This window comes from Martes martes (assembly GCF_963455335.1).
Source record: "Martes martes genome assembly, chromosome: 4".
NCBI classification, from domain to species: domain Eukaryota; kingdom Metazoa; phylum Chordata; class Mammalia; order Carnivora; family Mustelidae; genus Martes; species Martes martes.
In genome coordinates, this window is record NC_137891.1 from 44,919,843 (window position 1) to 44,945,164 (window position 25,322).

The window sequence follows — 25,322 nt, forward strand, 5'->3', positions numbered from 1 at the left end:
TTTAAACGCAAACCCTGAGATTCAGAGGTTAACGACTTGACCACTCCCACACTAAACGTTTTGCACTGGAGCCCAAGTTGCTATCGAGCAAGCCATGCTAAGTTTAAGGCGCCTACAGGAACTGCACCCCCATGTGTCTACAGGCTGGACAAAGGAAGGATGGGCTTGGGGGTCATCGGAACAAGGGAAATATGGTGGGATCAAAGTTATGGGTGTGGATGAGATGGTCTAGCCAACTCTAAAAAAGAAGGAAAGAGGACCCGGGTAACATTAAAGTCAAAAAGACGAAAGGTGGATAAGAAACCAGCAAAAGAGTTTGAGGAGCCTTTTGACAGTGGGAATCCTTATGAAATGCCTTTCCATGAATCTGTTTGAGAAGTCCCTAGTCCAAGTGTCTAGCACTTGGTAAAGGACCTCTGGGTCAGAAAGGGCATTCTGTCAAGGGTGGGCCTTTCTACCTAATTACTCCATCTCCAGAAGGATCTAATACCCGCATGGGGACTGGGGAGGTAAAAATGAGCAAATTCTCCTCAGAGCAAATCAAGAACTCTTCTTCCTCCAGTGTCGCCCAGAGAGCTGTGGATGTGAGCGTCCCACAAGCTGTTCGCTTGAATCAGAGGTTACTGCAGAAACGACCAATGGGCAACGATCCAAGCAGCTTGGCGGACTGGGACTGGGTCCGAGGGTGGGGGGCGGGAGAGCGCGCGCCCTGACACGCAGGCAAGCGCACGCCCGCCAGGAAAGGTCGGGAGCGTGCCTGGTCCCAGCCCCTCACCGCACTCTCTACTTCACTGACACCTCTTTCCCTCTTCCGTACCTGCGTGCCCTCGGATGCTTTTCTCCTCCCTGCAACTCCTCTCAGCAGCCCCAGCGCGAGACCGCCCCCGCGGCCCCCCCCCCGCCCCCTCCTCACCATCCCTGCCGCTGGCCCGACCGTGCGTCGGGGAGGGCGGGGCCAGAATGCCGCTCACGCTAGGCCCCGCCCCCGCGCCGAGGCCCCCACCCCCTCTGGCCGAAAAGGGGCGGGCCCGGCCGGTGCTGGGTCCAGAGTTTTCTCACTCTCGGTCGGACCCGTCCCTCCGCCTCTGAGTCCTCGCCCTTACCCCGGGCCCTCTCCTGCCCCCCGAGCGGACGCAGGGAGTCGAGGCAGGGCGTACCGGGCGCCATGAAGGGCCGCTGCCTGATAGGCGCCGCGGCGGAGGGGCTGGCTGGCTGAGGGCCCGCGCCGGCCGAGGCATGTGGAGCCCCGGCGGGAGCCTGCTCCAGGCACTCCCCCGGCTCCTGCAGCACGCCGCCCTCCAGGGCCGAACCGAGCCGCCGGTCCGCTGGGCCCTGCCGCGGGCAGCGGGCGGGGACGACGCGGCCGATCGCCTCCCCCGCGGAGGCGGGGCGAGCGCGGCGGCGGCGGCGGCTGCTGCCTCGGGCGCCCTGCTCGGCGCCTATCTGGAGCGCCACGGTCCGCCAGCGGCCTCGGAGCTGCCGGCGCCGGGCGGGGCCTTGGCGGGCTGCCCCGGGAGCGGCGGCGGCGGCGGCGTGGTGGTCGGCGTGGCGGAGGTGAGAAACTGGCGCTGCTGCTGCCTCGGCAGCACCTGTTGGTGCCGGAGCCTCGTGCTGGTGTGTGTGCTGGCCGCGCTGTGCTTCGCTTCCCTGGCCCTGGTCCGCCGCTACCTACAGCACCTCCTGCTCTGGGTGGAGAGCCTTGACTCGCTGCTGGGAGTCCTGCTCTTCGTCGTGGGCTTCATCGTGGTTTCGTTCCCCTGCGGTTGGGGCTACATCGTGCTCAACGTGGCCGCCGGCTACCTGTACGGCTTCGTGCTGGGCATGGGACTGATGGTTGTGGGCGTCCTCATCGGCACCTTCATCGCCCATGTGGTCTGCAAGCGGCTGCTCACTGCCTGGGTGGCCGCCAGGATCCAGAGCAGCGAGAAACTGAGCGCCGTTATTCGCGTCGTGGAGGGAGGAAGCGGCCTGAAAGTGGTGGCGCTGGCCAGACTGACCCCCATACCTTTTGGGCTTCAGAATGCAGTGTTCTCGGTGAGTGGTGTCCCGCTGTCCCCCATCCCTTTCCAAGACTGTTTCCAGCGGTCTTGTGACGGCCCTGGGAGGGCGCTCCATCAGACACATGCCAGCAGAGAAGTGACATTGACAACAGGAGTTAGAATCACTTTGCGTCGCACGCTGAGAAATCTCATACAAATAAAACAAATCTAAGTCGGGGCCTTAGACCTGATAGAGAAAGAACTACTCTTTTTTGGCATGTGAGTGTGACTAAAAATGAAGAGCTCTTTTAACTTCGAGGGGAGATGGATGAAAATGTCCGTTTTAAACATTTGTCATCTTATTTCTGTAGCAGCTTTGGCAACAGTCAGGGAGTGAAGGATTCACATTCCTAGCTCTCTCTCTTGCCTGCAAAAATGCATCCAAGGTTTTAACTCAAGTTTTTAACGACATGGGGCTGAAGGAAGTGTTTGGGTAAACAGTGGAGGGGGTAGCTTCAGACTTCATATTATAGTCTCCTAAAACTTTAATAGGCCTGATCTTCACAAAGTAATTTGCTTTAATACAGTGCAAAAGGGGGAAATCCTCCTGTTTATTTTTCTTTGGAGGAACTGCAATTTGAAATCATTAGGTAGGGAATAAAACAAAATAGGACAGATAATCTTTTGCTTAGTAAGCATATATTTTTCTTTATACACACCTTCTACACTCTTTTTTGCCATGTATTATTTATTTATTTAGTTTTCTCTAGCTCATTGCAACTGATTGAGGAGTAGAAATACTGCTAGTGAAGAGACCATCTGCCTGGAAGAAAGGAATGAGGTCTTTACAAACTTCCTGACTTTGGACCACATCATTAACCCTATGTGTCCTTGCTTTCCTCTTTTCTAAGGTGAAGGCATTGAACTAGATTACTGAGTTCCCCAGGGTCAATGATTGTAAACTACAAAGAGTTCATATAGCGATTTCCAGGAACTCAGCCCTCCAGCTTGACTTAAATAAAACTGTGATATGGAAGTAAAGAGATGTAGCACTCAAAATCATAGGTATAGGTATATAGATATGTACACCTATATATATATGTATATACACATATATATATTGGTGTATAAACATTCCATAATAGGTATATTATGTTAGTGATTCTGATACATAGTATTGTTTTCAAAATATTGTTAGTCTTTAGAAACTTTGTCGTTTTGTTTTTTATTAAGAATAATTCCAACCACTGATTCCTAAAAGGTAAAGATTGGTATTTTTAGGAGTGTGGTATCCTTTTAAAGCCCAAATGTCTCCTTATTCATTAGTTTGAATAATTTTTATCACCACGAATTGCTTTCAAACCAATATATAACTTTAACAAGCTGTAATCACCAGGATAAACAATTTGAATAAACTAGCAGTTTATCTAAAAAATAATAATAATTCTACCAACCTACCATTTTTGTGTTGAAATTAAGAATTTTTAATTTTTCTCTTTCTTTTAAATGCAAGTCTCATGTTGATATTAATCAACAGCAGCAACGACTAGAATGAGGCTTATGGAGGCATGGAAATAGATAACTCTCTTTTTATGTAGAGAGAAGTTTTGGTGTTTATGGTGGTTTGGTAGTTTTTTGCCTTAAATTTTTCTGTTTTACAACAACTTACAGTATTAAGTATAAACATGAACATTGATCCAAACTTGGGTAAAATAGATCAAGTTTTCTAAGACTTTGGAAGAGGGTTGGGACTAAGGAACCTGAATATTTGCTTTGTTCTCCAGTATAGCTTGTATCCTTGTGCCTTTTCTTGTTCACTTACTGTGTCTTACTACCCTAAGCTCTTTCCAAATATTATTTCTAATCTTTAAACCAGCTCTGCAGAATGTATTTATGCATATAATGTAGACTTGTTTAACAGTTTGGAGCATAGGACTAGTGCTCTGGAGTCCTACTGTCTGCATCAAATCTGTTGACCTTGGTCAGGTTGCTTGTCCTCTCTGTGGTCAGCTCCTTATTTGCAAAATGGGAAGAGAAATGGTACCTACTTCATAGGATCATTGAGACAATTACATAAGATAAATACATGCAGTAGAGCCTGGCTTAACAAACATGTGTTCTTTTTGGTCACCATTACCGTTGTTATTACCCAGGGTCACCTGGGTACTAAATAAATGGTAAAGTAAAACTCTGCACTATGGTTTGATGATAGGGTCTCAACCCATGGCTCTATTTCTCCATTGTATATTTAATAGCTGCTGTAGTCCTGGGTATATAGTGAGGACTCATTATATATGTTTAATTAAAAATAAGACAGTTTTGGAGAGTCTGGGTGGCTCATTCAGTTAAGTGTTCAGTTTTTGATTTTGGCTCAGGTCCTGATCTCAGGGTCCTGGCCCCTAGCTCCATGTCCTGTTCCGTACTCAGCAGGGAGTCTGCTTGATTCTCGCTCCCTCACCCTCTTCCCCTCCTCTCTCTCTAAAATCAGTGAATAAAATCATTGAAAATAAGTGAGACAGTTTTAAAAAAGTTTTTAACATATTAAATATGTGAATTAGAAGTTATACTTTATGCTTGGAAACAACTTAAGGTAATTAATTATATAGTTGAAACCGCACTTGACAAGAGGCAACTCAGGTTGGTGCTATGGGGTCAAGAGCAAAGAAGGAAAAAAAAAAAAAAAGGAAAAGGGTCTCGTGAAAGAGATATTACTAGCATAATTTTACTGAGGAAGAAACAGAGGCTTAGCCTTCCAGGGACTTGTTCAGGGTCACTTACCTAGCAAGTGGGAGCTGCGGTTTGACAGCAGAATGGGCTGATAAGATGTGTCACACTAATATTCGTATTCATAGCTGTAAGTAGGGTGGCTTGTAGAGCCAGTGAACAGAGTCTGTTACATTTTGTTTATTTTTTTCTTCTTAACAATCTGCTTATTAGCTCTTTCAACCAAAACAGTTTACTAAATTCACCCGGGGTATGTGGGTGAAAAGAAAGCTAGTTTAGGCTGATTTTTGTTTTAGTCTGACTTTCTCTTTTCTTCTCTAGAACTTCATTCTACCTCCACACCCCTCTGACTGCCCACAGCTACCCACTTTCCAGGCATATTTATGTTTTCTTCTTTCCTTCCCATCTTTTAAAAGATCTCCCCCGCTGCCCCATTCTCTATTCCATTGAGAAAACTCGTTTTCTTAATATCCATGATTAAAGAAGTTTATCTGAGTTTACCTTAAAGAGGAAGTGAGGTGTAGTGGTCATGAGAGGCATAGGATTTAGAAATAGTCCTTGATCAGTGCATGCTGAGTTATGAGAGTTAAATAAGCTGGTGTAGTGAAGACTTTAAGTATTGCCTGGCACATAGTCAATTCTGTCATTGTTAGCAATCATTATTATTATTAGTGGTGCATTTAGTGGTATTTACATTTTAGACACAGGAGATGATTGTAAAGGTTAGTATATAGAAGAAGGAAAGGGGCTCTCCTTTGCTTTGTGTCTTTTATTAACCATATTTCTTTGCTTTTTCCATGTGTGCTAAAAAGGGATAGGCAAATGGACACTACCAGGTTTTGAAACTGTTGAAATAAGAAAAAAGTACATACATCTCATAGTATCAATTATTAGATCATAAGAAATATAATTTCCCAAGTACATATTTAAATTTTTTCCTTTTAAGAAAATGCACCTTTTTTGGGGGGGCTGGGAAATAGTTAAAGCTCGCTGTTTTTAATGTAATCTTGTACCTGTAGCTGCCTGTGAAGACATCTGCCTATGAAGACATCTGCCTATGAAGACAGATTTACAGACTTACAGTTTGTGCATATTTCTCAGTATTGTTCTTATCTGGACACATGTCTAGGATGAGCATTTCTTACAGCTCCGGTCAGGACAGGTTACGTTATGCTGTAGTAGAAACCTCTAAATCTCAAAGAGCTAGGAAGTAAAGGTTTGCTTACCTGTTGACACAGATTCAGGTTCAGCGTGGCTTGGGGAAGGGGCAGGGAACCTTTGCGTTATTACATCCCTTTTACCCTGGGATCCAGGCTGACAGAGCCACCATCTTTCACTTGGTTACTGGGACATGGTGAATTTTAAAGCTTTCATCTGGAAATCATCTCACTTTTTACTGGCCTGAACAAGTTACCTGGCCAGCGGTAACTTCAAGAGTCACACAGGTGCCAGGAAGGAGCTAGAACTGGGCTGTCTGGTAGCAGTCTTCATGACACTGTCACTTGATTACCTCCTTTCTCTCTCATCCCCCACAAGGAATCATCCACGCCCTATGGATCCTGACTCCCGAACACGTCTGTTTGACCCCCTGCCATCACTCTGGTTCAGGCGTCTCGGCTGGCCTCCCACCTGGTCTCCTTGCCTCTGAGCCAAGGAGTTCCAATGTTTTCTCTCTCCAGAAAGTTCTTTCTGAAATGCAAATCTGATCTTGTTATTCCCCTGCAGGAAACTCTCAGATGGGTTTTCTTTTCCCCTCAGGATAAATTCCAAACCCTCACAGCATAGATACCTCTGTACCCTGTCTCTTGCCATTCCTCAATTACTAAATGCTCTTTGATGTGTTCACTTTAATCCTCAGCATTCTAGGAAGTAGACATGATATTTCTGATTCAAACAGCAAATCTTGTCTGTAGCTTTGAAAATTCAGGTTTCCCTTTTTCCTTTCCTTTTTCAGAAGCCCCATGGGCTGCAAAACCTAGGCTATGTCTTGCCTGGTACTATAGGAAAAGTTTGCATTAGGACTTCAGTAGTGACTCTAATAAAACAGCCATTAAGCCTGAAGCTGCTAAGCTCTCCTGTATAGCTTACTTACGTTTGTATTTAACAAAATTATCTTTTTGAAAACAAAATCAGTAAATACATGGGTACTGTGAGTAGAATGCACACAAAATAGAAATGAGTAAATTTGAAAGTGCAAGGCCTGTCCCTATCACCCTGGCTCTCTTTTCAGTGGAACCATTTTAAAGAATCATGTGTTAGCAAACTGTTAATTACTTTGGTTATTTTTATGAGTCCACGATAGGTTAAAAACAGCAACTGAAAGATTTTCTGTTGGTTTGGGAAGGGGCGGGGAGCTGTGAAACTGATATACGAACTAAATGGCAGCAAAATGTGATTAAAGACGAACTTGGAGCTTACGTAAGGAATGAATTTTCCTCAGGTTTGCACTGAGTAATCAAGAGAAAGAAAAGTTTTAGTAGTTTAGTTTACAGTCAAACTGAAATTGATTTTACAATTAAAGTTTTTGACAGGCTGATGATCATAAGACCACAAGTATGGTAAAGCCTTAGCCTCATGGACTCGTTGGGGACCTGTAGTTCTGTCTCCACTCCTGTGTGACTTTGATGAAGTCATTTAGTGATCTGGCCCCCATCATCTTATTTGTAAGGGGAGAGACAAGGTCTCATAGTTTGCTTTTCAGAAGGCAAATGTTCTGAGCAACAATTTAACATCCCTCTTTATTTTAACAGTTTGGTGATAGTATGTTTTATAAAAATGTTTTCTCATCCTAAACTCTTATTCTGTATTATAGCTCTAGCCATCGAGTCAGACATAGGTGATGGGTCATGGTGCTTATCACTGTACCAGCATATCTGATGATCCTTCCTTCTCACTATTAAGGTGTACTGATTCACTGCCAGTGGTATGGTTTGGAGAGAATAGCAAGACAGAGATCAGTGTGTGTTTTGAAGGACCTTGGAGTCTTATCTCTGAAGGAGCAGATGTGATGGCCAAGTTGACAAATGTGATGCCACCTCAGCCCACACCCTTAGGCCTCACAGTGTCACTGAGTCCAACTGGCCATGACTGCTTCAAAACTTTACCCTTCTTTATGCCCCTTCAGTTATCTCATTAGTTTCTGTGTTTTTGATGCCTCATCTGTGGGCTTACGATTCACAAATCAGTATTTCTAGCCTACTATATCTTTTTTTTTTTTTTTTTTTTTTTTTTTTTTTAAAAGATTTTATTTATTTATTTGACAGACAGAGATCGCAAGTAGGCAGAGAGGCAGGCAGAGAGAGAGAGAGAGGAGGAAGCAGGCTCTCTGCTGAGCAGAGAGCCCGATGTGGGGCTCGATCCCAGGACCCTGGGATCATGACCTGAGCCGAAGGCAGAGGCTTTAACCCACTGAGCCACCCAGGCGCCCCTAGCCTACTATATCTTAATAACACATACAGTATGTCTTATTGTCCCTTATCCAGATTTAAAAAAATTATTTAAGAGCAAATGGGTTTTATTAAAACTTATTTCAACAATATTTGTTTAACAGTGCTCCTTGAAAAAATTGAAAAATATAGTTAAGCACAAAGAAGAAAACCATCATTAACATTTAAATGTTTATTTTTGTAGTCTTTACATTAATGAATTCTTGTGTTTTCCTTATATAACATTGTGAGTAAATGTTATAAATGATTATTGTCACGTTTTAATGGATGTAATGGGCATTTTGGTCATTACAAATGGTACAGAATGACCTAAAATGGACACAGTCAACTATGGTTTTTCTGTTTTGTTTTGTCTTGTTTTGTTTTGTCTTTTTCCCTGCTGACAGCTGGGTCTTATGTATAGAACGCATTTGATAAATTTTTGGGGGGTGAGTTAAAGTAATAAGCCTATAGTTTTTCAACTCTACAAATAAGATCTTTTTAATTTATGTTCCAGAAAGTATATTTAGTAAAGTGTGTGTGTGTGTGTGTGTGTGTGTGTGTGTATTAATCAGATTCTCAGATGGATCAGTGACCCCCTAAATATTAACCATCAAAAGCAGTTCCTAATTTAGGTACATTGAACTAACGAAAAGGTCTGTATATAAGAAGATGGCCTCTACTTTGTAGGTAGACTTACTGACCTAACCATCTTTGTCTGTAGAAGTCTATACATCACAGGCCTCTTCGGCTGTTGGAATGGGTCTCTCTGAGCCTCTCTGCCTTGTCTGTTCTCCCCAGTAGCAAGACTTTCCTCGTACTTTCACAGTTGCTGCTTAACCAGAGGGTCTCAACCTTGACATTAGGTTGACCTTAGAGGTTACTGGAAATGCTTTTAGTGTTCATTCAGTATTCACTTAATAAGTAACTGGTAGTTACCGAATCTGTGCCCACTGCTATTCTAGATGCTAGAGTTATAACCACGAACAAGGCAAAGTTCATCCCAAATTCTTTAAGGTGCTTACAGTCTAGTGGAAATAACATTCTAGGTATAGTATGGCATAAATGTTGCTGATAATTTTCGTTTCTAACATTTTTTCCTTCTGGGGGGTGGGGGGAAGGTGTTCTTAATATCTAAACAACTGATTACAAGTGGACTTTGCGTCCTCACCTGTTTATAAACTGGCAATTATTATAAGTCTCCACATTTATAAACAATTTTGATGTTGATATCGTCAACATGCAATGAACATATATTTAGCATGTAATATATAGTAGGTAGGCATTATGCTAAAGACAATAAAGAACAAGAGAGGTCCTTTTCTTCACAGAATTTCTAGTCTGTGGAAGAGGTGAAGGGCAAACAGATGGTGAAATCTTTAGTTACTCTCTAGTGTGAAGGGGATGGGGACAGCCTAGTGTCCTCTCAGACAACCTGAAAGCTGTTCTTAATTGCAGACCTGGGAGCTCAGGGAAGCTTTGCTAGAGATGTCCATGACTGAGTAGTAAAAGAAAGTTTAGGACTTTTGCCCAAGAAAGAGGGGTGGGAGGAAGGATATGAGTTTCCTTGCCAGAAGGAACATTGTGCAAAGGCCCAGAAGGAAAAGAGAGCAAGGAGTGTTCTAAGAACAAGAGAATTTTGATGTGCCTGGAACGTAATGTGACATGAAGCATGAGAAAATCAGAGTTGAAGCGCATTGCCTGTGGAAGTGAACCTGAACCGTATTCTGATGGCAGAAATAAGAGTTAAAGCAGGATTAGATCTAGATTTTTAAGAGATTTCTCCAGGATTTAGCATAGGTAGTGAGTGCGGGTAGGTCTGTCCATGTCCAGACTAGAGAGGAGAGACTGACTAGGAACAGAATAGAGATTTCTTAGGTATTAGAAAGTGGCATTGAAAGACAGGGCAGATGAGTAGATGTGGGAATGAGGGAAGAATGAGCTGTGTGACTGACTTCTGAGGTGTCTAACTAGGGAAACTGAGATTGGGGACATGGGGAGAGGTATTTTGGGGAGGGAAGGGGAAGGAAGGGGGAATGGGCAGTTAATGTCTTTTCTTATACTGGTTTTGAAATTTTTATATTTCTGGAAGTGAAAACTATAGTTGACCCTCAGAACAATGCAGGGGTGAGGTACTGACCCCCCACCATACCCCTGCTCAGTCAGAAATCTACTCCGCAAAAAACTTTAGCCTAGTATTGACCAGAAGCCTTACTGATAGCATAAGCAGTCAATACACAAATATTTTGTATGTTATTGTATACAAATAACATTATCTACTGTTTTCTTCCAATAAAGTAAGCTAGAGAAAAGAAAATGCCATTAAGAAAATCACAAGAGAAATACATGTGCAGAAATGTACTGTCTTTACTGGGAGAAGTCCATGTGTAAGTGGAATTGCATAGTTCAAACCCATGGTGTTCAAGGGTCAACTGTAGTTGCCATTTGCAACTGTTTCTGAAATATCAATAGTATTTTGAGGATATGTATATACGCAATAAAACATACAGTTTATCAATGAGTAGTAATTAGATGAAAAGATTGAACTGTACTCATTTTCATTTCCTTTTGCCATTCCTTTCTTAAAAATTATTTTGGGGATTCATGATTTTTTTCTATATAATATTATTAAATATATTTTTAATTGGAATTTACCTTAATTGCAACTTTGTCAATAAAACAGCATTGTTTTTGTATAAGCCAAGAAAATTTAGGAAAGTATAATTTGCTGAAACTAATATTAGATTCACAAAACTGTGAATAAAATCTGAGTTCTTCTAAAAACAGATAGATCCTCTTTATATTCTTCATTAGATCTGTGTCAAGGTATTCTGTGTAAAAATTACATAGTTTCTTAGTGGATTAAATTAAATCCAGTAAAGCCATTATATAAGTAGCTGGAAACTCAGAAAGTGGAGGGGTTGCCTGGTGAGCTGAATTTTGTGCTGTGCGGGAGAGGACAGCAGGCCCCGGGTTCCGGGAGCATCTGGGTGATCCGTCTGAAGATAGAGGTTCTCTTACTGTCCAACCCAAAGATCAGTCAGCTCTAGCTCTTCTGAGTTAAGCATTTTTCCTTTTCTTTTTCTCTTCTTCTTCTTCTTTTTCTTTTTTACTTGCCCCCCGCCCCATGGGCTCTTTGTTTTCAGGATCTATTTGGTATAAGATCATGTCCTACATTAACCCATACTGGCCCAGAGAAATGAATTCCATCTCCAAGGAAAGCACAGTACCTCTAGGACTAAGGATGTGTATGCCTCTACGGTGCTTCTAGAGTATTAAAAGCATGGGAGGATGGCAATCAAGGTAACAGCATCCCTGAAACTCTTTCTCGAGTTCTACGATCACAGAGACTGAGCAACAAGACAACAATGACATCCTAGGCTGAGATTTCTAGGAGTTCTTTGGAGTAGGAAAACAATCTTGAGCCAGGATGTTGTAGGCAGAAACTCCAATGATAATATTCTAGGCTCACATTTAATGTCTTTCCGGCAAGAAAGACAAGCAGACAGATTTTTAAGAAGTTGGTGGGTGAGAACTTATTGGGAAGAGAAGCTTGGATAGGTCTTTGTGGGAACAAGTATTCTAAATTTATTATGTTTTTCAAAGAATGGAGCCAGGTGCAGATTCTGAATAGGACCTTAGCATATAGGAAGTGGTGTACTGGAATAATTTGGAACTGTTTATCTTAATACAGTTAGTACTAGCTGAAAAATGTGTGTGTATATGATTGTGTTGCTGTACTGGTTAAATTACTTGACACTCCAGTGTAAGCGCTTAAAACAATTGGCCAAAATTAGTTTTTTACTTTCTTTTGATGCACAGCTTTTCAGAAAGGGCATATATGTAAACAGTAACACTTGCTTTTTCCCTGGGATGAGGTTCTGTCATAAAAGGTTTGGCGATATTTGATTTCTCCTTTGGACAAAGGTCTTGTTAAAGAGTTGAGTTGTAGAGTTATTTCACATTTATGAGATCAGTTCTTAACATTGCCATTTGGATATTCCTGATTTCCATGTGAATGTCAATTTTATGTTTTACTTGGAGAAATTTCATTACATTTAAAGACTATGGACTGAAGGTTTGCATTCTGACATTTTGGAAATGAAATATTTACTTTAAAGATTAACAACCTTCAAAACCTGTAATGTTTTATTATTAACTGCAGTAATTTTTGTGATTCATTTTTTGTCATATGTACTCATTTTATACATTTGACATGTTTATTCTAAAGAGTGGTCTCTTCTATAACTACCCCAAACTGACAAGAGGAGCCTTTCTTCCTCTCATTGACCTCATTTCTTGACTAGACTCTCTAGTGCTTTTCTACTAGTTACAGACTTGTTTCCCCCAGGCCCCTAACAAGTATCACCCTAAGGCCTTGTCCTGTATAGGATTCCCTTGCATGTGCTCTAAACAATCCAAACCCCACTGCCAACCTCATGGGTACATCCTGTGCCCCATTGTCCCTGTTCAGTCCCTTCTTAGAACACCTTAGCTTCCTCATCCCACCTGTCTCTGCTTGCCAAACCCTTATTTGGCTTTCAGAGTCCATTTCAAATGCCTTTTTTTCCCACAAGGTTGCCCTTTGGCCCCTATTCCTGCAGCTAATATCAATCCCTGATTACACTTTAACACTCTACACATAGTCCTTCTCAAGAATCCCTTACTGCCTGTTTTTGAGGTAGTTGATGTGTCTGTCAGTGTGTAACCCTTGGAGGTAGGAGTTGTATCTTACCTTCCGTCTCTTGCAGGCACCAACCAGAACATCTTGCGTGGGCAGCCTGGAGCCAACAGTTGCTGAGTTAAATTGTTAACCAGTCGCAGTAGTATTCTTTCCAAACCAGCAGTGGTGTATCTCAAGTTAATCATCTGTGAGTGGAGATGAATGTAGCTTTACTGAAAATACGACTTACATGATTAGATTAGAGTGTAGTTAGAATAACTGTAGGTTACTCTTAAAATACCAGATCTTAACATCAGCCCCCCAAAAAGTTTAATAAAAGTGTCCAATAATTTTCTTGCATACTAGTAAACCTAGATGGGGAAATATAGAAAAATTATTTTCAAAATTAATAGCACTAGCAACAACAAAACCCCAAATGCTTAAAGGTACATGAATAAGAAATGTATTATATAAATAAAACCATCAAACTTTAGTAAGAGATGTAAAGATTTTGAGTAATTATAGATATATTCTGGATAAGAATATTGAATGTTGTGGAGATTTCAGTTCTATCCAGATTAATTTATAAATTTATCATAGTCCCAATATAAAATGTACTGATTTTTTCTTTTGAGTGACAGAATGATCCTAAAACTTATCTCTAAAAACGAATAGGTATGAATAGTTATGGCAGTTTTAAAAAAGAAGAGTAATGAAAGGATTTGCAGGATAGGGAATTCTTTGTCAGATATTAACTGATAGTCTTTGCAACAATTTGGTTTCAATACAAGATTTAAGATGTCAGTGGAGATTATTAGAGCCCCAGATAGACTTTTTATATATAATTACTTCATTTGTAAAAAGTAAACATCACAAATCATAGGAGAAGTTATTGATTATTCAATAAATAGTGCTAGGGAAATTGGCTCTTGGAGAAGGGGAGGAATAAGGCTGTATCCTCGCCTTTAATTCCAGAAGGAATAAGTGGTAAATGTTAAAAAGGAAAATAGAATCAGAAAAGAAATACACGTTTAAAAGAAAAAAAGGATCTGGGACACCTGGGTGGCTCATTCTATTAAGTGGCTCCCTTCAGCTCCAGTCGTGATCCCAGGGTCTTAGGTTTGAGTCCTGCATCAGGGTTCCTTGCTCAGCAGGGAGCCCTTCTTCCTCTGCCTCTGCCTGCCACTCTGCCTGGTTGTGCTCTCTCTCTTTGTGACAAATAAATAAAATCTTAAAAAAAATAATAATAAAAAGACCTAAAGCTAAAGAAAAAAAAAGGAAAAAATCAGAGGAAAAGACTGATATTATTTGATTATGTAAAAATTTTGAAATGTGTATGTCAAAACATAAAATATAAGGGATGCTTTTATGGAAAATATTTGCCAAATATAATAGACGAAGGTTGCCCTTACTATATATAGAACTCTTATGAATAAATAAAAAAATTTAACATTCCAATAAAAATGGGCAAACATGAACAAGGAAAGCCATAAAGAAATGCAAATAAGAAAATGTATATTTAAAACTAGTATCAAAATAAATTAAAATGTGTAAGATAAATAATGATGAAATACCATTTTTGCTCCTTCAGACTAGGAAAGATTGAAATTTAATATTTAGAGTTGGTAAGAGTATGATGAAACACACACTCATTGATTATTTATTGATAGATACATAAATCAGTGTGAACTTTTTGGAAAAACAGGTTTTACTATTAGATCCAATAATTCTATTCCTAGTGATCTATCCTAAAATAATGGAGATACGTATTGTATTAGTCATTTCTTCCTGTGTAACATTCCAAAACTTGAGTGACTTTAAAAAATAAAATAAATAAATAAAAGAAAAGAAAGCATTTATTATCTCCCAGTTTCTGTGGGTTGGGAATTTCTGTGCAGCATAGCCAGGTGCTTCTGACTCAAGTTCTCTCAAAACCCTGCAATCAAGTGGTGGCCAGGACTATAGATAAGATGTGGATGGGGGATTATCTGCCTCCAGGCTTACTCACGTGGCCCCAGGTCTTGGCTACCTGTAGGCTAAGACATTAGTTCCTTGCCACACGGCCCTCTCCATCAAGCTACTTTAGGACATGGCTTGTCTGCTGTAGGGAGAGATGGAGTTCTACTCTTTTTGTAACCTGATATTGAAGGTCACATCTCCTCACTTCTGCTAGAGGCTGTTTGCTATTAAGTAAGCACCAGGTCCAAACCACATTCTAGGGGAAAAGATCACATAAGGACATGAATACCAGAGGAGGAGTTTTGTTGGAATATTTTAGACACCCGTACACAGGTTAATATACAAAGGTTTTCATCAGTTTTTTAAAAAATTTATAATAACAAAAATATAAATAAATAATCACATATAGACAAGTAAGCAATTTAAATATTCTGTAGCAGAAGAATGGTTCTATTGCACTAGATCCACACAGTGGTAGTATAATTGCATAATAATGATAATGTCTATCCTTTCTGAGTGTCAGTCACGTGCTATTCATTTGCTATATATTGTACAAATATTTCTGATCTCGACAACAACAATGTAAGTTGGTTATTACCCTCGTTTTACAGATGAAAAAACTGATGCTCGGAGGCACAGTAGTTCACTGAATTCTCAGAACTCCCATGCCATCATGGGGTTATCTGGCTTCAAAGCCCGGTAACCACACTACCACTGAAGTATGCTTATGAAGATTATTAAATAACACGAGGAAGACTTACAAAACTGTTTTTACAAAATGATCTGTGTGTACACATTTTATTTACACTGAAGAAAAAAGTTAGTCCCAAATGTTATCTTTCAATGGTAGAATCATAGAATACTAAATTTTTTCTTTACACTCGAATTTCGTTCTAAATCTACATTGTGCGTGTATTCCCTGTATAATCATTGAAGAAAATTGGAATGCTTTGTAAATGTTTCAGCTCCCTAGGAAAAACTACTAACAAGACTTGTACACACAGTTTTATGTAAAATTGAAATTTTACTTGATAATGAATCAGTTCCTTTAATCTGCTCTTCTAGATTACTGATCTCTCCTTACCCAACTATCTGATGGCATCTTCGGTTGGACTGCTTCCTACCCAGCTTCTGAATTCTTACTTGGGTACCACCCTGCGGACAATGGAAGATGTCATTGCAGAACAGAGTGTTAGTGGATATTTTGTTTTTTGTTTACAGGTGAGTTTAAGGCCAAGGGTTGTCTTTTTTTTTTTTTTTTTTAATTTCCTTTTTCTATGGCATTACTGATTTAACACTAACAGATTTCATTGAAAATAATTTAGGAGGATTTTTCCTTTTTATGTCTTTCCTTGTCCTTTTGATTATTCTTCATATTTTGACATTTACATTTTAATTGTGTGGATATATGGAAGTTTATAGAACTGAATTGGTATTTACTGAAAATTCTCTTTAAAAAGGGAATGACAAAAATAAGGTTCTTTTTGAAGTAATTTTCAAAGTCATCACTCTGTTTGGGGCTTTTGTGAAGTGTTGTTAATACTATGCTTCTGAATATAATTTTAGTGAGATTTGATAGAGTTGGGTTTTTGTCTTCAAGTTATTAAACTCTCCAATTGGTATTTTTTAAGAGTATTATACTGGCAATGTAAATTTTTTCCAGTACAATTTTATGTAGAACAAAATAATTTTTAGAAAGTATTGCTTTATAAAAACCATCTGAAGTATTCCATTACAAATTTAAATAAGATTTGTGTAATGGATTGTTATTGCCATAAAAATTGTAATATAGTTTAGGGTACATACGATTACATATTAAAAAAAGGTTGATAAGAGAGAAAAATCCAGCTGTGTAGGCATATTTATTCAGTTCCTTTAAGTTGTAACGGGAAGAGTTAAAAAAAAAAACTCATTTCTTTGGTTGTGCTACATGTCCTTCCTGAGATTTACCAACATATAAAATCACCATAATTTTTGATGATTTAGTAAGATGCTGACAGTAACTTTTATTGAGATCTTTATATGCCATATATTTAAGCTCCTTTAATCCCTACCAAAGGGCTAGAAGGTATGTATTTTTATTATCTCCAGCCTATTGTGTATACATCTCGTCCCAACTTCGTGTTCAGTGACATCAGCAGGGGTAACTTGAAATTGATCGTGGCAAGAGTATTTATACCATGGAAAATGGCGGGTGCTCCAAATCAAGATTCCTACCTCTGATCTTCACGAGCTAGTTTATCAGCACACTAGTGGAGGGCGATTTGTATAAAGTCATAGCTACAAGGGGTAGAACCATGATATGAACAAACGGAGTTGGCTCTGTGAACTATGCTCATAACTAGGACCATAGTTTACTGAGCAGATAACACTGAGATAGCTGATATCTTATTGATCCCTTAACTTGTTAGTTTTAATTTATATTGTTATTAAATATGATACCATATAAGAAATTTAGTGTATCATTCTCCACTTTTAAGGTACTATATTGTATTAAAAATATTATGATAAATAAAGCCAGAGTTGATTTTCTCTGTGCTTATGTAGTACAAGTTCAGTAAACAGAGTGAGCCCAGGAATATTTATATTAAACTATAAATAAAGCTATCAATTAAATGGCTTGCTTTATGAAAAATTTTGTAATATTTTTGACATTCAGGGAATCTTTTTTTTTTTTTTTTTTTTTACTTTTTTTCTACAAAGTTATACACACACACACAGACATATTTTAAAGAACCTGAATCTAGGTTTAGGGTTTTTATTATAGTTGGTTTATTTTTATTGATGTAGTATGTTAATCACACATTAAACTTTTTATACATTATAGGTACATGATAATGTATGTTTTTAATTACCTTGAGGTACTATAAGATTCTAACATACCCTGCATTCTCAGATTTTTTTTAGTATAAATTTAAGTATATTTTGTTTTTCTAGTTTCCTGAAAATGCATAATACATTTGAAATATATTTCTCCCCCCTTATATTATGTTTGAGTCATTAGAATTTGTCATTATTAGTAGGTTTCATAATATTTTCACTATTTGATACTTTATATTTCTGAGCATCTTAGTAAATCATTAAACTGTAATTGGTAGAGTTATAATAGAACAAAATAGTTCATGTGTTTGTCAGTTGTGCTTCTAAAAATATAGGATCTTCTTTTTAATCCAGTGATTTCATACCCCTTTGTTTGAGCTGACAAATTCAAGTTTAGCATAGAAGACGGGAAAAAAGGGCAAATAGTTCTTAACCCAGACATTTATGAAAACAACAATAACCATCACAACAAAAAAAATAAAGACATATTTATGCCTCAGTTTTATTTACTGATGTTACTTTATAGCTTAGTATATTTCAGAAAGGATTTAATTCAGCATACAGAAGATTTACAGGAGACTAAAACAAGAGGAAAAAGAAGTCATTCTGAAGGGGGAAGTCCATAGGAAAAAAGGATGAAGCTTAAGTGAAAGTAGAGTAAGTGTGTACACGAGGCTTCTCATATTTGCTAGAAATAAGCCACGAATCTGCCTCTGAACTTTATAGCCACCTAAATAGAACCCTGTGTCTATAAAATTAAAACAATACAAAATAGATGTTCAGAGGAGGGCACAACTATTTCTTGTACAAAAATCCAACTTGGATTCTGTGGATTCTGTGGATTCGCAATTCAGTTACTCTTTTCCATGCCCTGTATTTTTCTGTGTACCCAGCAGCCAAAACCCTGGATGAGTCCAAGTTTTGATATGCTTTGCACCTGTTGTTTTCGGGAAGTCATACAGCCAGATTGGTAATATTTAATTCATCGTTGCAAACCTTCTGCTGGTTTCTCAACATTGCCCCATAGCCCAACTGTTTCCTTTGTCTTCCTACTCCCCCATTGCCTCAATGACTATTGCAGACCTATCTCAGCTCCTCACAATTTTGATTCCTAACCCCATGTTCCTCTTCAGTGTCAACAGATTATCTCTTTTGCTTAACAGAAAAATCAGAAGCCTTCAAATGGGAAACCCCTCAATTTCCATCTAAGAAATCCACTAAACACTCTATGTTCAGCTCACGCTCTCAGCTTGTTCTCCAGTGGATAGTGGAAGAGATGCCTTTTGTCTTTGATTCTTTTGTTTTAATAGGGAAACTTTCTAAAACAGGTTTTTGGGTTTTCTTGTTGTTTGTTTGTTTTGTTTTTGTTTTGTTTTGTTTTTACATTTACATCAAGGTGGTGTGTCAGGAAAAGGCTCTGTACAAATTGCCAGACCCTGGGTTTAGAAGGGCCTCTGGGGAAAGTCCCATGTAGAGATGTAGCTAGTTCACCCTCCCTGGGAACGTGAGAAGTTTTTCTGCCAGATTTAAGCCTACTTTCTATGGCTGTCATCACTAACTTTGTTGAAATCAGACGCACTTTCCAGTTCTCATCTAGCTCGATTTCTTAGCAACCTAAGATTCTGCTAACCACGCCTTTTTAAAACATTTTTTTCCCTTACCATTTTGATTTTTTTTTTTCTGCTTGCCTGGTTCATTTATCAGTATCTCTTCCTCTTTTCACCCCAGAATTGATGTTCCTCATGATTCTAGCCTAAGCTTTCTGTTCTTACTCTGAAAACTTTTCTCCTTAGCAAATCTTATTACTGAGTTGGCTGCTGTTACGTTTATTTGTGTAAGGACTCCCTGACACATCTTGAGCCCAGCCTTCTTTCCATAGCTTTGGACCTGTTCCCTGCATTGCTTTGGATCTCTGTTCGGCACCTCAAATTCAACATGTCTGAGGCAGAGTTTAGCATCTCATCCACACCCTTTCCAAGTTAGTTCTAAGGTACTTTCCGTGACTTCACATGGTGTCTGTCATCACAACACTGTTAAGTATCAGACTGAGAGTTTTCAGTGAGTAGATCTTGTTTGTTTGTTTGTTTGTTTTTTAAAGAGAGCTCACATGTTAGAGAACCAACATAAGATCTGAAGGCCCACCTTTAAAATACCTAATTTGTTCAGAATTCTATGGCGTAATGAATACCCATTTACTAGTGCCTCCCTTGCACAAGTTCCAAATTCCCCTCTCTAATCCACCCCCAGCATGTCTGCCTCTGCCCTTCCCCCACTACCCTCAATGCTTATATTTAGAATATTTTCCCCACAAAACTGCTAAAATTATGCATAGGCTTAATTGAAACAGTGTTATATTTTAGGGTCACTGTGGATAGATCACCCTTTGAAACTTACTGGGACATTAAAGGTCATCTGTTCTAACCTTGTTGCACTGAGACTATTTGCTCCAAACTCTGACGAACTGATTTACAAATGAAGTTAAAAGATGTGTATTGCCTAGACATTTTGATAAACTGTATATAGAATGTTAAAGCATCTTAACACATAAAGAGGGGCCACAGCTTCCTATTGGAGAGTAGCAGAAGCCCCACATAGTGATGTGAAATCACATCACTAGTTGAGTGGCTAAACCAAGACTAGCACCTGACTTTCATGTCAGTGCTTTTTCTAGCATCCCTTTGATGGGCATTTTTTTCTCAATCACCATGTTTTCCTTTGTTTTGTTTTTCCCTAAGCACAAACAATTTCATGTTCATGGTCTCTTATTAATTTCTTTTGAGGTTTATTGGCATTTCATTTTTTAAGTGGTTCTTGATATTTTGCATTTTGGCTGCACCAGATAGTTCATTTGCAGATGGTAGTGCTTCTCTCTAAGCAGACTTAGGAATACCTATGGACATTTATAGTCATGCAAATATATAGTACATTAATTAAATTAAGATTTAGTTGGCAGACCTCTGTTGTAGGCTTTTTTTTTTTTTTTTAAATCCTTGAAGGAAGCTTTTTGGTACAAAGAGACAAGTTTGACTTGTATCAAGCAAACATCATGTATATGGACTAAAAGGGATGTATGCTTGCCTTGTGTTAACCTGATATCCTGTGTTGGTAACTTACAGATTTTAGCCCTCTACTCTTAATAGACGAAGCCAAGGAAAGAATGAATGGCAACTGTGTATAATCTATTTAAAATTCTTACCTGACCATATTTGAGAAGCATCCTGTTTGAAACATTTCTAAGCTAAATATTTACTGGGTTTATTTCTCCTTTTTTCCCCCTGTGTAAAATATTGTTAACTGTAATGTTTTATTTTTATTCACAGATTATTATAAGTATAGGCCTCATGTTTTATGTAGTTCATCGAGCTCAAGTGGAATTGAATGCAGCTATTGTAGCTTGTGAAATGGAACTGAAAACCTCTCTGGTTAAAGGCAATCAACCAAATACCAGTGGCTCTTCATTCTACAACAAGAGGACCCTAACATTTTCTGGAGGTGGAATCAATATTGTATGACTGATGAAATGTATGATTGTCAAGAGCTAGTGTGCTGTCCAAGGTCTAGTGGTCACCTTACCAGTGGGCAGAGACAAGTTCTAATTGTATACGGCACAAACAAAACTGACTAGTTTTTCAATTGCACAATTTTTTTAAAGGAAGAATCATTTTCTGGATATGTAAGTGTACATGTAGATGCAAATTTGGGCTGCACCTCTTTATCATTTATTATGCCCTCCGTGGCCTATAGGTCTGCACTTTAGTGTTTTTTAATTGTTTTCTTTCTGGATACTTATGAACAGAGAAATAACCCAAATATTTTTCTGCTTAGTGTCTTTATTTATAAAGTCCATGAAAAGTTGTAAGCATCTTCCCTACTTATAATGATGAGTAAGAGTATGTAATTTTAAATGTATATTATTTAGATGTTCTTTATCCTTTTCAGAAAAGATAGTGTTTCTTTCTTTGTTTTGTTTTTTAAGTGGGACCACTTTGCTTTCCTTTTCCTTACGAGTTAGAATATAGACATTAACTTTCAGTTGAATGTATTTTTGCAAGCATCCTTGCAGGGCCATTTACACCTGTTCACACTAGCTTAAATCCTACATTGTGGGACTGAAGTGCTCTTAAGATACCTTTTTATTTTCACTGTGGAATATGCAAAGTAAAAGGGAAATTATTGGGCAGTGGCTCAAATTAGAACCCATGTTCTAATTCCATTACATTGGCTTTACTCTCCTTAGATCTTTCATCAAAGGGCTGTCCCATTGCAGTCTTACTAAAAAGTTTTAGTAAAATAAACTTCTTTTTCCTTTTATATTCATCATTAGGCTTTGAGATAAAAGATCTAATCCTTTAAAATGATGGACTTACCATCATTGAAGATGTCACTCAGGTGGCCTTGTTTGATCAAATCGCCTTTTAAAAAAACCGAGCTTTAAAATAATGTTTATCAGTCCACTGAGTTACATATATATTTGTCCCCATAGTCTTCAGCTTTAAAACTATAAATATACTGTTAATGCCCAAATTTGTATTATTTGCCCTACTATAAAGTAGGTTTATTTTGTTTGTTTTTTGGTACTTGTTTTTCTCTGATAAGACTCAGGAATTCTGAAATGTGAAATTAAGTCTCAATTCTTTCTCTTGTAGCATGAATTGAGTATATTTATTAATAGCACTTAGGAGTATATCATACAATAATTTGGCATATGATTCATATGACATATGTATTATGCATCTATCACCTTATGATTTTAAAATGGTTTAGTTGTGAACTTGATGACTAGTGTTTTTTTACAACCCCAATTATAGATATGAATGCAGATTTTCTGGTTGGTATCTCTTTTTTGGCTGTGAAGATTCCACCTTATCAGAGAACTCCCATTTGCCCTTTCATGAGGGTAAAACCTTTGCCCTGATTCACTAAAGTACAAAAGAATTCTTTGGGAGCAGATTATTCTAGTCTTATGTTAAAGACACATAGCATTTGATTTTAATGCATAAGTTTTTTCCCTTATTGGAGTTATAATTGATTTCCTTACCTTCATCATGTCTAAGATTTCTCACCTTTGGGTAATAGAAAAGTTCATTTACATGTCCCATACCAAGACCTCAGTGCAAATGATCCAAGAAGCAGCTGGGTCTACAGTACTTAATTGGCCTCCAAATCCTTCTTTCTTTCCTTGGTAGAAAAAAACATACAGTACTAGAATATTCTTATTCTTTTTTTATCCTAATTACTTGTTTTTATTTTTAAAATAATTTTAATTTAATAATCCCAATGAATAATATGCTTGATTTATTCTTTTCTGTCTAACTTGACAATATTTTTCCTGTGTTTCTTGTTTGTTGGTAAGTTTTTGTTAAAGGAATCATTTAAGATCACTACTTTCAGACTTGAGTTACACTTCATGTAAGTGCATTTATTTACTTAGCATTTTGTAACTTGAATAATTTCACCAAATGAATACCTTTTAGTAGTTTGTAATGAGTTCTTCCAATTGTTGCATTTTGCTTCATACTTTAAATATGTAAAGGTAGAAGAGAAATAATTTTTCTGTATTCTGCCAATCATAATTTTATATAATAAAATCATCCATTTTTACTTAAAATAGTATGGATTTACTATTTCTAAAATACTAATCTAAAGCTGCAATTTTCCTTTGCTTCATTATTTCCCAGCCTCCCAAGTAAACAACAATCCATTATATTCATGCTGTTTGATAGCTGTATTTGGTTACTGGATTTTGGATGTGTTCTCTATAAACTGTATGAAGCATTGCCATGCCTTATTCACTCCATCTTTAAGCCTGCATCCCAGATTTATGGCAGCAGCAAATTTAACAGGATCCTTATATGTTGCCCAAATAATGCCTCCAGTTCTAGAGTGTATATTTTTAAAATAAAATGTTTTGATTTTTCAAACAGCAGTATAAAGTTGCTTTATGAACATTTAAAAAATCATACAACATACCTAATTTCTCAATATGATGAAAGATAATATTCTGTTTTTAATTCTTTGGGCCTTTCCCTTAGTTTTCCGTATTTTTTTGGTTTATTAATGATTTGTTTACTCTTTGCCAAATTTTATCATGTAAATTATTTTTAAACAGCACACATCATTTTAAAAATGTGTACATAATAATTTACTAAGTGCTTTCACGTCTATTTCATTTGATCATCTGATTTGTGAAATAACTTGAAATCTGTACTCTTTGGTTTATGAAAATAATAGAACCAAATCTCTGTCATTAGAACACGTGTTTTTACTTTGTGTTCAAAAGTGACTGGGTAGATTTGTTCTGAGCCTGCCATAGTCTTATTTTATGTACTTTGTAACCAACTCCAAACCTGTCTAAGATGACTTTCCTTTGGTAGGGTCAAATGTATGACTATAAGACATTTCCCTCCTTGAGAAGCTAAGTTCAGTAGTTACTCTTATTTACCTTGCTGTAACCGAGCTCAGTGGTCTTGCCACCAGCATGTCCCAGCATTTCTGTGTGTGTTAATGTGCAATGCTGATTTGGAGTGTTCTTGGGGAAGGTGCTATGGCTTATTACTTACGGCCGTATTTGTGGGACTAGCTTTAGAACGCTTGAGAAAAAGGATAGGTATGTGTCAAGGTCATAGAGGTCATTCCTTAGATGCGTGGTAAATCCACGCTATTCAAATCCAAGCAGTGTTTGCAGAGAAAAAGAAAGGTTCAGGAGGACCTCAGGGACAGTGAGACCGACCTGGGTTGATGACTTTGGTGATGGAATTTTGTTTCAGAACAATGGTCAAAATAACAGTATCTGGTGTTTAGATTGGACGTTTCTGATTTCTGTTGTAATCAGCTATTTAGGATATCATTTTTTTTTTAAAGGTCATCTCTTTAAGTTTAAAAGCCTTTAAAGAAGGGAGAGGAATCACCCGTTCCACAGGATATTTGAAACTCAGGAGTTCTGGTAACTGTGCATATTGAACATTAACTGTTAATTTATTTCACAACTAAATTACAACTTGGTACTTTGGAATTGCTAAGTGATTGCTGCAAACTATTTTCTATGGTAGCTGTAGATTTAAAATAGATAATTCAAAGGGTGAATCAGTAAAATCTCTTGATAATTGATATCCCAGATCACTTGTGTGCCTGAGAAAATAAAAGGTGATATTTTATTTTCCTTCTTTCTTCTCTTTCTTTCCCTCTATAATTTGATGGATATAGAGACGTGTGACGTGGGAGGGAGCATAGGAGGCAGGGAGGACATGCTTCTAAGATGGAATGCTGGTGACACTAGATGAGGGTGGTTGTGGTTACGGTTATAGCAGAGGCCCTCTGGAGAGATGATTCTGATGTCTAACGTTGCCACTTCCCCTTCCATTTTTTTTCCCCCTTATACCGCTAAATCATGAAATGCCACCTACCTGTCAAAAAATCTTGTCATTTGTCCCAGGCTGCAGTAATGTTTACAGTGCCTTCATAATAATGAAAGTCTTTCACCAATATGATTTCCTGTTGATCTCTACCCTTGGTCCATGACTGTTGCTTTGAGGGCATACTCTGCTGTCGTATACTTTCATCTCAGCACCTAAAATAATGCTTGTCCTTGTTTACTTGTAGCAGTTACCATACTGTCAATGTACATCTTTTTTGGTCAAAATTGCTTGCTGGAACATAACATAGGCCAAAAGGGGGATATCCCATGTTGACAGACTGCTCTAAGTGGAGAGGTGCAGTGGAGTGCCCATTGGATAAGCGTGCCTGGCAGCGCAT

At 38.4% G+C, this 25,322-nt stretch overlaps 1 protein-coding gene across 2 annotated transcripts; it reads left to right on the forward strand.

Annotated features, from left to right (window-relative positions):
• Nucleotides 1–1,191: 1,191 nt before the first annotated feature.
• On the forward strand, nt 1,192–24,723 carry TMEM64 (transmembrane protein 64). Of its 2 annotated transcripts, XM_080802213.1 has the most exons (3): nt 1,192–2,034; nt 15,816–15,971; nt 20,891–24,723. In XM_080802213.1, the coding sequence occupies exons 1-3, from the start codon at nt 1,237–1,239 to the stop codon at nt 21,080–21,082; spliced, it is 1,146 nt and encodes a 381-aa protein (XP_080658339.1). In that variant the 5' UTR covers nt 1,192–1,236; the 3' UTR covers nt 21,083–24,723. The 2 variants fall into 2 exon arrangements, with proteins under 2 accessions (XP_080658339.1, XP_080658340.1); XM_080802214.1 differs by lacking the exon at nt 15,816–15,971.
• The last annotated feature ends 599 nt before the right edge of the window (nt 24,724–25,322 follow it).

Excerpts from the sequence above, each read along its gene's own strand:
- TMEM64 (XM_080802213.1), top strand. The coding sequence starts at position 1,237 with ATGTGGAGCCCCGGCGGGAGCCTGCTCCAGGCACTCCCCCGGCTCCTG. Across the intron at positions 2,035-15,815 it reads TTCAGAATGCAGTGTTCTCG|ATTACTGATCTCTCCTTACC; the intron begins GTGAGTGGTGTC and ends CTGCTCTTCTAG. Across the intron at positions 15,972-20,890 it reads ATTTTGTTTTTTGTTTACAG|ATTATTATAAGTATAGGCCT; the intron begins GTGAGTTTAAGG and ends TTTTATTCACAG.